General features: G+C 38.7%; 1 protein-coding gene across 8 annotated transcripts in view; it reads left to right on the top strand.

Moving 5' to 3' along the window:
- Positions 1 to 12214, top strand: part of Slc9b2 (solute carrier family 9 member B2) — a 45521-nt gene that overhangs the window by 30343 nt on the left and 2964 nt on the right. For 3 of the 8 annotated variants that reach the window (XM_036190789.1, XM_036190788.1, XM_036190790.1), the window contains 3 exons: positions 2005 to 2141; positions 6254 to 6474; positions 10623 to 10945. In XM_036190789.1, coding sequence (XP_036046682.1) covers positions 2005 to 2141; positions 6254 to 6474; positions 10623 to 10653 — 389 coding nt within the window. In that variant the 3' untranslated portion in view covers positions 10654 to 10945. Of the gene's footprint in view, positions 1 to 2004; positions 2142 to 2371; positions 2575 to 6253; positions 6475 to 10622; positions 10946 to 12214 lie in introns of those variants that run through there. The other 5 variants (XR_004945235.1, XR_004945234.1, XR_004945237.1 and 2 more) reach the window with 4 other exon arrangements.

Consider the following 12214-nt stretch of genomic DNA (forward strand, 5'->3'; position numbering starts at 1 on the left):
GCCTTCCAGCCATCCATATCCACTCCATCCCCTTTCTCAGTACCTATCCATCAAGCTTCCTCTCCACCACACAGTCAATGGTGCTCAGCAAGATTACCTGCCTAAATCCAGTCTGTGAACTGAACGCTCATCCACATTTGTTGTAATTGTCTCTTTAAAACACTCCTTTACTGAATTCTGCTATTTTCCTTCGGTCCCCCTTTTACACTCTCTAGAGCTTGAATACTGGCTTGTATCTATTTTCCCCCAACACCCTCACCCCATCACTGTGCCCCTCACCAAGATCTCTGCTATAACCAGCCCGAATCAGCTCGTTTGGATCTTGTGCTGCTGCAGGCAGTAGATGCTCTTGAAAATCTGCTAATCTCGGGAGCTGCTGTCCAACAGAGGGCTGTGGCTCCCTCCATCAAGACCCAGGGTTGCAATACAGCCTCTTATGCTGTGCACACTCTGATTTTGAGAAAGGGATTTCTCCTTCCTAAGCTGCAAACAGTCTCCAGCAGTCTGCTTGGATCCTTCCTTCCATACTAGTTGATAAGTACCTTGAATAATATGTCTAGTCTTGTATTCTACAGCTACTTTAATGAAAAGATTTGTTTCACTTATCAATGCTTGCTTACTGTTTGTCTGTGCTCGACTTAACCACACCACATGTATAAAGAAGATTTTTGTTTCTGACTTCTTCAAATTTGAGGCTGATCAGTCTATAAAGTATATATTTTGTCTATCTACCACCTTGTTTAAAGCTTGACATGAATTATGTCATCAATTTTCTGCATTATTTTATGTGTTTTGCCTACATGGATATTTTGTAGAATATTATTTTAAGATGTGTTACTTTTATGTTGCATTTGTTTAACTCTGTGAAGCTCTGTTATTTTGCCTGTCTAAAACACCTGATGGCCTAATAAAGAACTGAATGACCAACAGTGAGACAGAAGAAAGGGGCTGGCAGACAGACAGAATATATAGAATGAGACCAGAAAAGGAGGAGAACTCCAGGCTCTAGCCACCCAGCTACACAGCTAGCCTTGGAGTAAGAGTAAGATTTACAGAAGTGAAAGAATAGGAAAATCCCAGAGGCAAAAGATAGATGAGATAATTAGTTAAGGAAAGCTGGAAAGAAACAAGCCAAGCTAAGGCCAGGCATTTATAAGTAAGAATAAGCCTCTATGTATGACTTATTTGGGAGCTGTGTTGTGGGCCTCCCAAAAGAGGAAAAACAAAAACAACATGGATGCATGTGCACCACTTGTGTGCCTGGTATCTGAAGAGCTCAGAAGAAAGTATTGGATCCCCTGGAACTGGAGTTACAGATAGTTGTGAGCCATCATGTAGGTGCTGGGAACTGAACCTGGGGCTCTGCAAGAGTAACAACTGCTCTTAACCACTAAGCTATCTCTCCAGCTTCACCTTATATCATTTAGTACAGCCATATTAAATCAGTGGTTCTCAGCCTTCCCAATGCTGTGACCCTTTACTCCAGTTCCTCACGCTGTGGTGACCCCCAACCATAAAGTTATTTCTGTTGCCAACTATAATTTTGCTACTTTTATGAATTGCAATGTAAATATTTTATATGCAGGATATCTGATATTCAACTTCTGTGAAAGGGTCGTTCGACCCCTAGAGGAGAGGTGACATACCACTGTGTTAAATAAACACATGGAAGAAAATGTGGATTTTGCTATAAAGTGTAAGGTGTTGTGTCTGCCCAGTATAGAATGTACTGACACTGGCTTGATGGATCTCAAAATATGAAGGAGGAAGAAGCATCAACATCTAATTTAAATTTACTTTGCAAGAATTAAAATGTTTGACTAAATCCTAGTTTTATAAGGAAAGATTTTAAACAATGGTGTGATTGATCTTATTTACTTCTTGATCAATTATATGCAAGCATTTTTATATTTAATGTTTTAACATTATTCCTTATAGATAGTATTTTGAAATGTAATTTTTCCCGACATCTCATTATTTCTAAAACCCAAATATTTCTTTCAGGCATTTGTGTTGCAACCCTTGGCACTGCAGTATTGATACGAATTTTGACTACATTTCTGATGGTGTGTTTTGCTGGTTTTAACATAAAAGAAAAGATATTTATTTCTTTTGCATGGCTTCCAAAGGCCACAGTCCAGGTAGGTAACAATTAACAGAAAGGCATATCAATGTAACTGTTACCTCTGTAAGACATCTTTAAATATTGAATAAGAAGACTTGCCTAAGTTGGTAGAAGTAACCAGTTGGTAAATGATAGAAATAAGTGAGTGAATAAATGGTTGAAAATTTGAGTATTCAAAGATTTTACACCAATCTACTCTAAAAGTTTCATTTGTGATGGCTCATTTAAATTTCTTTGGGTCATCAGGGTGAAGATTAAAAATCCAAAACTCCATACAGACTAGAAGGCAACCATGACCAGAGAGAAAGATTTGAGTTTTTATCATTTAAAACACTAAGTCACCTGAAAATAACCATTTTAACTCATCTTATCTCAAATCTCCCAAGAAGAAAGGAGAAAGGGAGGGACGGAGGGACGGAGGGAACATAGAAAGGAAGGCAGCCAGGCAGGTAAGTAGGAAGGAAGGAGTGAGCATGGCTCATCTTAATGTTTGGAAATCTTTCAATAGTCATATGATTGGTGATAAATTACATTTGTCCAGATCTTTATACACAATGAAAGAAAAAGTAATTGAAAAAGAATTGGTTTTTTTATTTTGTTTTTCAAGACAGGGTTTCTCTGTGTAGCCCTGGCTGTCATGGAACTCTCCCTGCAGACCAGGCTGGCCTAGAACTCAGAGATCAGTCTGCTTCTGCCTCCCAGATGCTGGGATTAAAGGCATGGACCATTATGCCCAGTCTGAAAAGGAATGTAGAAATGCTTTACAGTAGTTACTCATCATCCATGGTTTCACTCTTTGTGGATTCTGTCACCCATGGTCTTTGTCAATTCTAGCAGCCATGGCCTAAAAATATTAAATGGAAAAACGACAGAAATAAACATTTAAGTTTTAAAATGCGTGCTGTTTTGAGTACCACAATGAAATGTTGCACTGGCTTGCTCCATCTTGCTTTGACTGCCTTTGTCCACCATGTCTACCTTGTAGACACTGCTTAATCATTTTATAGCTGTCTTAGCTATCAAATTGACTGTTGGAGTAGCTTAATGCTGCAGTCAAGGGGTCCTTGTTTTATTTAATAATAGTGCCAAAGGGCAAGAGTTGGGATTATAGCAATTTGCATATGCCAAAGAGAAGTCATGACGTTTTTCCTTAAAGTTAAGAAGTAAAAGTTCTTGACTTAATAAGGTAAAAACAAAGCATATGGAACATTTTTTAATGATTTATTTATTTATTATGTATACAGCATGTATGACCAGAAGAGGGCACCAGATCTCATTTCAGATGGTTGTGAGCCACCATTCGGTTGCTGGGAATTGAACTCAGGACCACTGGAAGAACAGTCAGTGCTCTTAACCTCTGAGCCATCTTTCCAGCCCCCTATATGGAACATTTGATGCTATCCATGTTTTCATTGATCTACTAGGGACCTTGTCAATATCACTCATGATTAGGGGAAAACTCTTGTATTGATTTCCTAGATGAGTAGTTGATATTAACTTTCCATAGCTAGCTGAACCTCATGACAATAGCTCAGTCACATAAATCAAAATTTGTACATTCCAATACACAAGTGATAAAGAGAGCACATACAGATAATAGTTTGACAGTGTTGAGCATTCATTTATCCAGATATCTGGAAATGCTAATTAACTTAGAATTGTATAGGTTGTAATTTCTTACAAATATTATAGATCTATGATTGTATTATCTATTTTCAAACTAATTACATTACCTAACTTAAGCATCCTAGAGACTATTTTGTAGTTATTGGAGTAGGCAGACTTTTACTGTCATGCAATGAAAATCAGATATGATGTTAATTTAGGGGGATTATAAGGATGCAGGCATGCTGTGATTATATTCTAGGCTTCCTATGGCTATGGACTGGGATGTTAATTTAGGGGGATTATGAGGATGCTGTGATTACATTCTAAATTTCCTATGGCTGTGGACTAGGACTCTATTCATTCCAGAGATTTTTTTTTTTTTAGTTAGACTTTCCAAGATATCAAAAACCTAAAGGCGAAGGAGAGTAGTGTATGACAATAAATGGGATAATTTTTCTGACATAGTAGCTCCAGCTTCCACACTGCTATTAACATTAGTAAGTAAATAGCAAAACAATGACTTCATCTTTTTTTAAATGTTGGGCTGGTACTTTTACCATGAGAACTATTTTGTAAAATAGGATAAATTACATATATAGGATGTGTTGGGTACTGTCACTCCTTAGTATCCTCCAGGAATGAGTTTGAAGACCCTCCATGGATACCAAATCTGCAGACACTCAAGATACTATATAAAAGGTTATTCAAGATACTGTAAAAAGGGTTATTGTCTACATATAACTTAAGCATATTTCCTATATGCTTTCAATCAATTCTTGTCATAGCTAATACAATGTAAATAGTTTGTGTATTATTTAGACAGTAATAATGAGATAAAAGTCTGTACACGCTCATACAGATAAAAATTTCTGTAGTATTTCTGAGCCGCCGTTAGTTGAATTTACAGATAAACAACAGCTATAGAATGAATTATTATCATGTATAGTTTTTCTTCTGTTCTCACTACATAAAAACAAGGAGGCTTATATGTGTGTGGATACAAATATATATGTATACAAATATACATGTAGTTCTTAACAGTTTGGTCTGTGATCTTTCTTAGGAAATATATGTGTATATTTTTTTAAAGAAATTTTTAAAATATCATATATTTTAAATCATGGTTTGGCATGCACACACACACACACACAAATCAGAACTGGAAGAAAAATGTAAATTGCAATTCAGTAAGTGATATTTTGCCAAAAAATTCATGAAATGTTCAATTACTTATTACACAGGATAAGCCAAAATAACAAAGAGCCTCACAAATAGCAAAAGAACTGAATGAGCTAGACTTTCTTTTCTTTCTTTCTTTCTTCCTTCCTTCCTTCCTTCCTTCTTTCCTTTCTTCCTTCCTTCCTTCCTTCCTTCCCAATCTTCTAGCATGGACATTCCAGAGTTGACAGGGTGGCTGTCACTCTTGGCATATGCCTCTTACTCATAGGTTCAACTTGTGCTGCCATTGTCTTCCAGTGGGGAGGGGGCGGGTACGTGGGTTCGTTCTGTTTTGGTAACAGTCCACGTCAGTGTCTCATCTCCACTGATCACTCAGTGGTCAAAACATAGATACGCAGTTAATCTAAAGAGACTAGAAACATGAGATCTCTGTTTTGTCAGCAATGTGACCGGCTGAAACCCAGGAGTTCTGGGATAGAAGAACAAATGGGCATTCAGATAGCTATGGGCACCTAGATTCTGCCATTGTGTTACTGGTACACCTTTTCTCTCTTGCTCTGTTCTTTTAGAAGCAAACATTGCTCTTCACTTGCTAGAAGGAGTTAGTCAGATGGATCAATGTACCTTTCCCTGTGTGAACTAATAGTATTGCATTTTGCCTCTAAGAGAAAATGAGAATTTTCATAATATATTCCAATAATACATATTAAATAAAACACTGCACCAACTGCTGGGGCAAAGAATTCACCAAATAACTAATTAATTTAACATTATTTTGAAGGACTCTACCACTTTCGTGTTTCATACTGTTTGAGAATTAGTGTATGCTCCATAGAAAATATACTGATTTAACATTTCACCCACTTATAAATAATAACTATAACCACCTCTGTAAGCTTTTTATTTATTAAAGTGATAAGAACAGGTACCAGGCTTGATCTTAGCCAAAAGAGTGAGACACAATAAGTGTTTTCTTTATTAATACAAGTTCTTAAGGTTAAAATAGAAAACGAACAGTAACTTCCATCTTTTGTAAGAGAAACTTATCACTTGCAACAATATTTGATTCATACTGTGGGTCTATTTTCCCCTAGTATATTAAAATGTACAGTCCTTATACTACATGACCCATGTGTACCTATAACATAAATGTCACTCTCCATGTAAGGGCGGGGAGACTTTGTAGATAATCAAACCAACTTCAATACACTCTGAAAGAAGACTAAGTTGAATTAGTCAAGCAAAAGGAAAAGCAGTTCATTTTTTCAAATGATAAAATATGTCACTTTAAAAAACGTGCACTTGTCTTACATTTCCAATCTTGTGCTAAAACTTTCATAGGCTGCCATTGGGTCTGTGGCTCTGGACACAGCACGAACCCATGGAGAAAAGCAGCTAGAAAAATATGGAATGGATGTGTTGACAGTGGCATTTTTGTCCATCCTCATCACAGCCCCAATTGGAAGCCTACTGATTGGTTTGCTGGGTCCCAGACTTCTTCAGAAATTTGAACATCAAAATGAAGAGGAAGTTCAAGGAGAGACTTCTGCACACGTTCAGAGGTAAGAAAAGGAAACTGTTGACTGCAATGGCTAGAGAACTGTTTCCAGACGCTAGCTGTATCAGGAGGGAAATTGAAATATATGATGTTGAGGTTCTAAATGTATTAGGACCAAACACAATTTGCAGTGGAGAAACAAAAGAAAGACCAAGATCCATATCTCTACTGTTCCCCAGAGCTTGCTCTCAGTTACTGTTGGCTGTCAGTTTCATGATTGGTGGTCGCCAGTCTCTTAGGCCATGGATCAATTTTGGTTCCTCTTCCTTTCAACAGTTTCTGTCCATTCCCCTGCTGCTCTGTCCTGTTCCCACCCTGCTTGCCTTGCTGGCTTCTATGAAGTGTTGAAACTGATCGGTCCTATTGACACGGGCTTTCTGCTCATGGGCGTCTCTAAGACTCGTATCTATCTGTCATGCAGCTCTGCCATACCATAGTTCAGGACAGAGGTTAAAGATAGATCTGCACCATTGTCTTTCCAAGACCCCAGGAAGCAGGAAGAAAGATGGAAACTGTGTTATTTATAGTCTTTGAGACAAGGTGTCAGTATATAGTCCAAGCTGGCTTGGAATTTGTGATCCTCCTGGCTCTGAAGTGCTGGGATTATGGGAGTACACCACCACATGTAGCCTAAGTCAGTTTATTTCTAGGGAACTGATGTGGAAATTGGACATATCTTCCCTCTCTCCTGTACTGATGATTTTATCAACTATAAGAAGATAGAAAAGAGTCTCTGGCTCACCTTGAAGTCTACAAGGAACAAAAGACTCGGAGGCCAGAGATGTCATTACATTGAGTGCTACCACCACTTAACATCATATCTTACTAGGCATGGTGACTTATTTCTACAACCCCAGCTCTAAGGAGACTGAGGTAGGAGGCTTGCCCACAAGTTCAAGGCCAGCCTGGGCTACAAAGTAGGTTCTAGATCAGCCTGGCTACACATAGAGACCATATCTCAAAAAAGCTTACAGGGACTAGGGATATAGCCCAGTTGCTAAGATGTTTGCTTTGCAGCATGGGGACCGCCTCAACACCAATAAAAAACTGGATGTAGCAATGTAGGCCTCTAACTCTAGTGCTGGTGGGAGGCAGGAGTTGGAGGGTGGACAGAGATAAGTGAATCCCAGGGGCTTGCTAAGCAACCAGTCTAGCCAATCAGTGAGCACCAGGTTTAATGAGTGCTTCTGTCTCAAAAACTCAGTAGCGAGTAATAGAGCAAAATACTCAACATTGACCTCCAGTCTCCACACAACCATGCAGAGCACACATACAAATACATAGACACACGAACACGTGCATGCGCACACACAAACACACACACAGAACAAAACCTTTATAAGAGATCTCAGAAAAGATACCTTCTTTTTCAAGAAGTTATAACATGCCAGAAGATAAGGAATGAGAGGAAAGTCCTACCTGAATAGACCACAATTTATACCACATTCCAACAGAGCATCTTCAACTTTTGTGTATCATCCATTAGTTCCTCTTCATTCTGAGTCATCTGTTGCCTAGTGAGTAACCATGTTCAAATAGTTTTCAGTTTTATGGTGTTTTGCACGTACCTCAGGTGTTTGTTGTTTACTTTTCATACCCAAGGTAACTTTTTTCACCTAGAATTCGAGGTGCATTTTAATCTTGCAGTATATTAGACATGTGTGGTAAGTTGGTGAATTGTGACTGTTCTGACCCATCCTGTGAACTGTAAAGGGGGGGGGGGGTCATGCATGGTAGCTCACATCTGTAACCCCAGCTACATCTGCTCTTCTTTTATAGACTACCATTGTAGGCTGTTCTCCTGTGACATTTAGATTCAAAACTCTGGTTCTAACTGGTTCATTTAGATGTCAAAAAATTATAATTCTGTGGTATAGTGTTTAGTATTTGCTGAATGCTGTGCTCAGAATATAGACTAGATTTATACCAAAGGTTGTATATGTGGTAAAGGTTGAAGCAAACATTATTGGTTAGGAACATTTTGATGGTCACCATAAACCTAATGTCTATCTGTTTATCTATTTTTTTCAGACTCTCAAACTACATCCTGTCAACAAATACAGTTATTTCTGGGTATCAGTAGATTAGTTTCACAGCCCCCTCAGATACTAAGATCAATGGATGCCAAAATTCTTTATACAAAATACTGTATCTACATATAACATGTACATGTCCTCCTATCTTTTATTTAATTTAAATTATATTTTAATAGATTTCCTGTATATTTAATTATGTACTTGTGCGGGGCATAAACGTGACAGCCAATTGTAGAGGTCAGAAGAGAATCTCTGTACCCACTAGGTGGAGTCTGGGGATGGAATTCAGGCCATCAGGCTTGGTGGCCAGTACCTTTACCCAGTGCAACAACTTGCAAACCCAATATCACATTTTTTAACACACACAATGGACTAACTCATGTCAAGCTTGAATTTCAGCCTTTGTGAGAATTCCAAAATTCCACTTTTTGAGGAGCCCTTCATCTTTCTTACATAGATGTAAATCATTTACATCTCTAAGAGTCCACCACTTCTAGAGCACAAAATGGTGTTGTGATAGTCAGCATCCCCCTGCAAAAGGCCCATCTTCCCAGCTTTTACCCAAAGGTCATTTTGTCCTTCTTTCAGGAACTAACTACCAGTTCAAAAAGAACAAAGATCTGCTTGGCACCATTACAACAACCTTATGTAATCCTTTAAAAAAAAAAAAAAACAAAAACAAAAACCAAAAAAGTTCTTTTATTACATTTATTGGAGTGTGTGTGTGTGTGTGTGTGTGTGTGTGTGTGTGTGTGTGTGTGCGCGCGCACTCATGCATGCCATGGAATGTATTTGGAAGTCAGAGGACAGTTGACAGGAGTTGGGTCTCTCCTTTCACAATATGAGTCCTAGGGATGGAATTCAAGTTGGTAGTTTTTGTGATGAGTGCCTTTAACTGCCAAGCCATCTCAATGGCTCTAATCTTTTAAAACAAGGTTGAAAACAACTTTTAATCTTTATACATGTATCCAAATCATGCGGAAAATGGAAAGGTATTATAATAAACAGGACAAACAATCATTGTCACTGAAAAAATGGTTGCAATTCGAATTAGACCTTGTATTGGTCAGCTTTCTGTAGATGTCACAGCCTACCTGAAAAAAAAATCTACTTATAGAGAAGACATTTTGACTTATAATTTTAAAGGTTTCAGTTCACAGCAGTTAGCTTCATTGCTTTTGAGCCTGGGGTCAATGAGAGGCCATGGCATGGAATGTGTAATAGGGCAAAACTGCTCACTTTACTGCTAGTAATCAAAATGAGAGAAGACTGAGCCTGGGTTCCCAAATCCCTTCAAAGGCACATCTCCAGGGTGCTAACACTTCCCTCCAGAACACACTTCTTACTGATCCCTTTAGTATATGGGCCTTTGGAGGACATTTTAAATCCAAGCCATAGCAGATCTTTATGATGAATTTAAAAAGAGACAGGGACAGTGTGGTGTTTTGAAAGAAAATGCCCCAAAGGGAGTGGCACTATTAGGAGGTGTGGCTCTGTTGGAGTAGGTGTGCCCTTGTTGGAGGAAGTGTGTCACTATGGGGGTGGGCTTTGAGGTTTCCTTTGCTCAGCTCAGTGCTACACACAGTTGTTTCTGCTGCCTGAGTGAGGAACAAGATGTAGAACTCTCAGCTGCTCCTCCAGCACTGTGTCTACCTGCACACCACCATTGCCACCCACCGTGGTGATAATGGACTAAACCTCTGCACTGTAAGCCAGCCCCAATTAAATGTTTTCCTTGATAAGAGTTGCGTGCTCGTGGTGTCTCTTCACTGCAGTAGAAACCCTGCCTGACACGGCCAGCAAGCTAGGTCAGGAGGTAAGATGCTTGCTGCGAAGGCTGACAACCTCAGTTTGATCCTGGATCCAATATGGTAGAAGAGACAAGAACCAGTCCCATCAAGTTGTCCTCTGAACTCCATACACTACATTGTAGCGTGCAAGTGCACCTGAGCACATGCAAGCACAATGTGTAATAAATAAATAGATAAATGAGTTAAATAGATTACAAGATTCAGATGTAAAAGTTGTTTTGTGTCAGAAAAAAAGACAGGAAATGCAGTTGTCCATCTAAGTAGCTTGGCCTTTTTCCAATAATTGTTCTTTTCGTCTGTTTTAGGAAGCCTGGGGAGTCCATTACAGAAGCTTGATATACCACGTTTACCATCCCAAACCCAAAGGTTTGGGCTCACCATCAACCAGGACAACTCTATATCCCTTCATTTCAGATGAAATATTTCCCATGAGATTTCATAAGAAAAAAATTAAGAACTTTTATGCTGCTAACAGTACCTCAGGGATTTGCTTCCTGAGAAAGATGGGGGAATAGGCTACTTTGGAAAATGAGAGAAGGTAATTTTAACAAATGAAACATTCACGATTTTGTTAAAAATCTTGAAACATTTCTTCTTATAATATTAAAAAGTTTTCATAACAAAAAGCAATGCAATTTCTTAAAAAATTGGAACTCTGCTGTACTTTTATGAACATCCAATGTGGGAGGTTTTTTTTTTTTTTTTTAATCTATGTGGAATGAAAATAAAACTGTCTAAGGGAACAAGGGGGACTCATGGGAGAGGGAGGGGCCAAGAAGAGGGAGAGTAATGGGTGTGGGGCACATGCCAATGTCCATATCTATGTAGCAAAAACAGAAAACTGTAACAAAAACAGAGAACATGAAAAAAATGAGAAAAGTAGGAGATAAATGGGATTTAAAATAAGAGACACACTGTTTCTTAGGTGAGAACAGAACATGACTACAGAAATCTTCCCAATTTAATTTTTTCAACTTAGTGGAATTCAGATCAGAAGCTAAGGAGTATTTTTTCTGGTAGAACAAGAACAGCTAATAGGATCTATCTAAATTAGAGGTGCTAAGCAATTCTTACCATATTTCCCAAGGTTCTTCAGTTTGTTCAAAATACTTGGAGCCTATCACTGTTTCTCCGCACACATCTTTGCCCAGGTGTGATGTGGCTGGGACACGGAATGAGTTCTCACTCTACTCCATTCTAAATCAGTTTCTTCCAGTACCGGTTTTCTGAGACAAGACATATTTAGACAGTATGTTACATGACTGTTTTCTTTTATTACATCATGATCAAAAATACTTGTACAATTTTTTTTTAACTTTTTGCACATATTGAAGTTTTCTTTTTAGTATCATAAACAGGTCTTTAACAGTTTGTTTCAAATTTCAAATAGATCAATGGGAAGGAAAAAGCCTGTAGATGGACACACTCACATGTAGCCATGTGATCTTTGAGAAAAGGACAAAGGTACCTCAGTGGAGAGAGGATGACCCATCAGCTATTGATGCTGGACACCTGGACACCCATAAGCAGCTCATAAGCCAGAAGTGCCAGTGCATAGGTGTGCCAGTTGCTCAGGAGGCTGAGGTCAGAGGATGACATGCTTTCACTAGCCCAGGACCTGCCTGGCCAACATAGCAGGAGCTCTCTTAAAAGACAAGATAAGTCATGGACATAAATGAAGATAATACAGGAGAAAGCACATGTCACCTTGGGTTAGGCAGTGACTCGTTACATACAAATTAAACACAAATATATCAATTCAATATCTATTCCTATTCAGAAGTTCTGCTCTCCAAGACTCTGGCCTGGGATGAGGGTGGCTCAGCAGTTACAGAGGACCCTAGTGTAACTAATTCTCAGCACCCACATAGTGTCTCACAATCATCTGTAACTCCAG

This window comes from Onychomys torridus, chromosome 6 (assembly GCF_903995425.1).
Source record: "Onychomys torridus chromosome 6, mOncTor1.1, whole genome shotgun sequence".
NCBI lineage: Eukaryota > Metazoa > Chordata > Mammalia > Rodentia > Cricetidae > Onychomys > Onychomys torridus.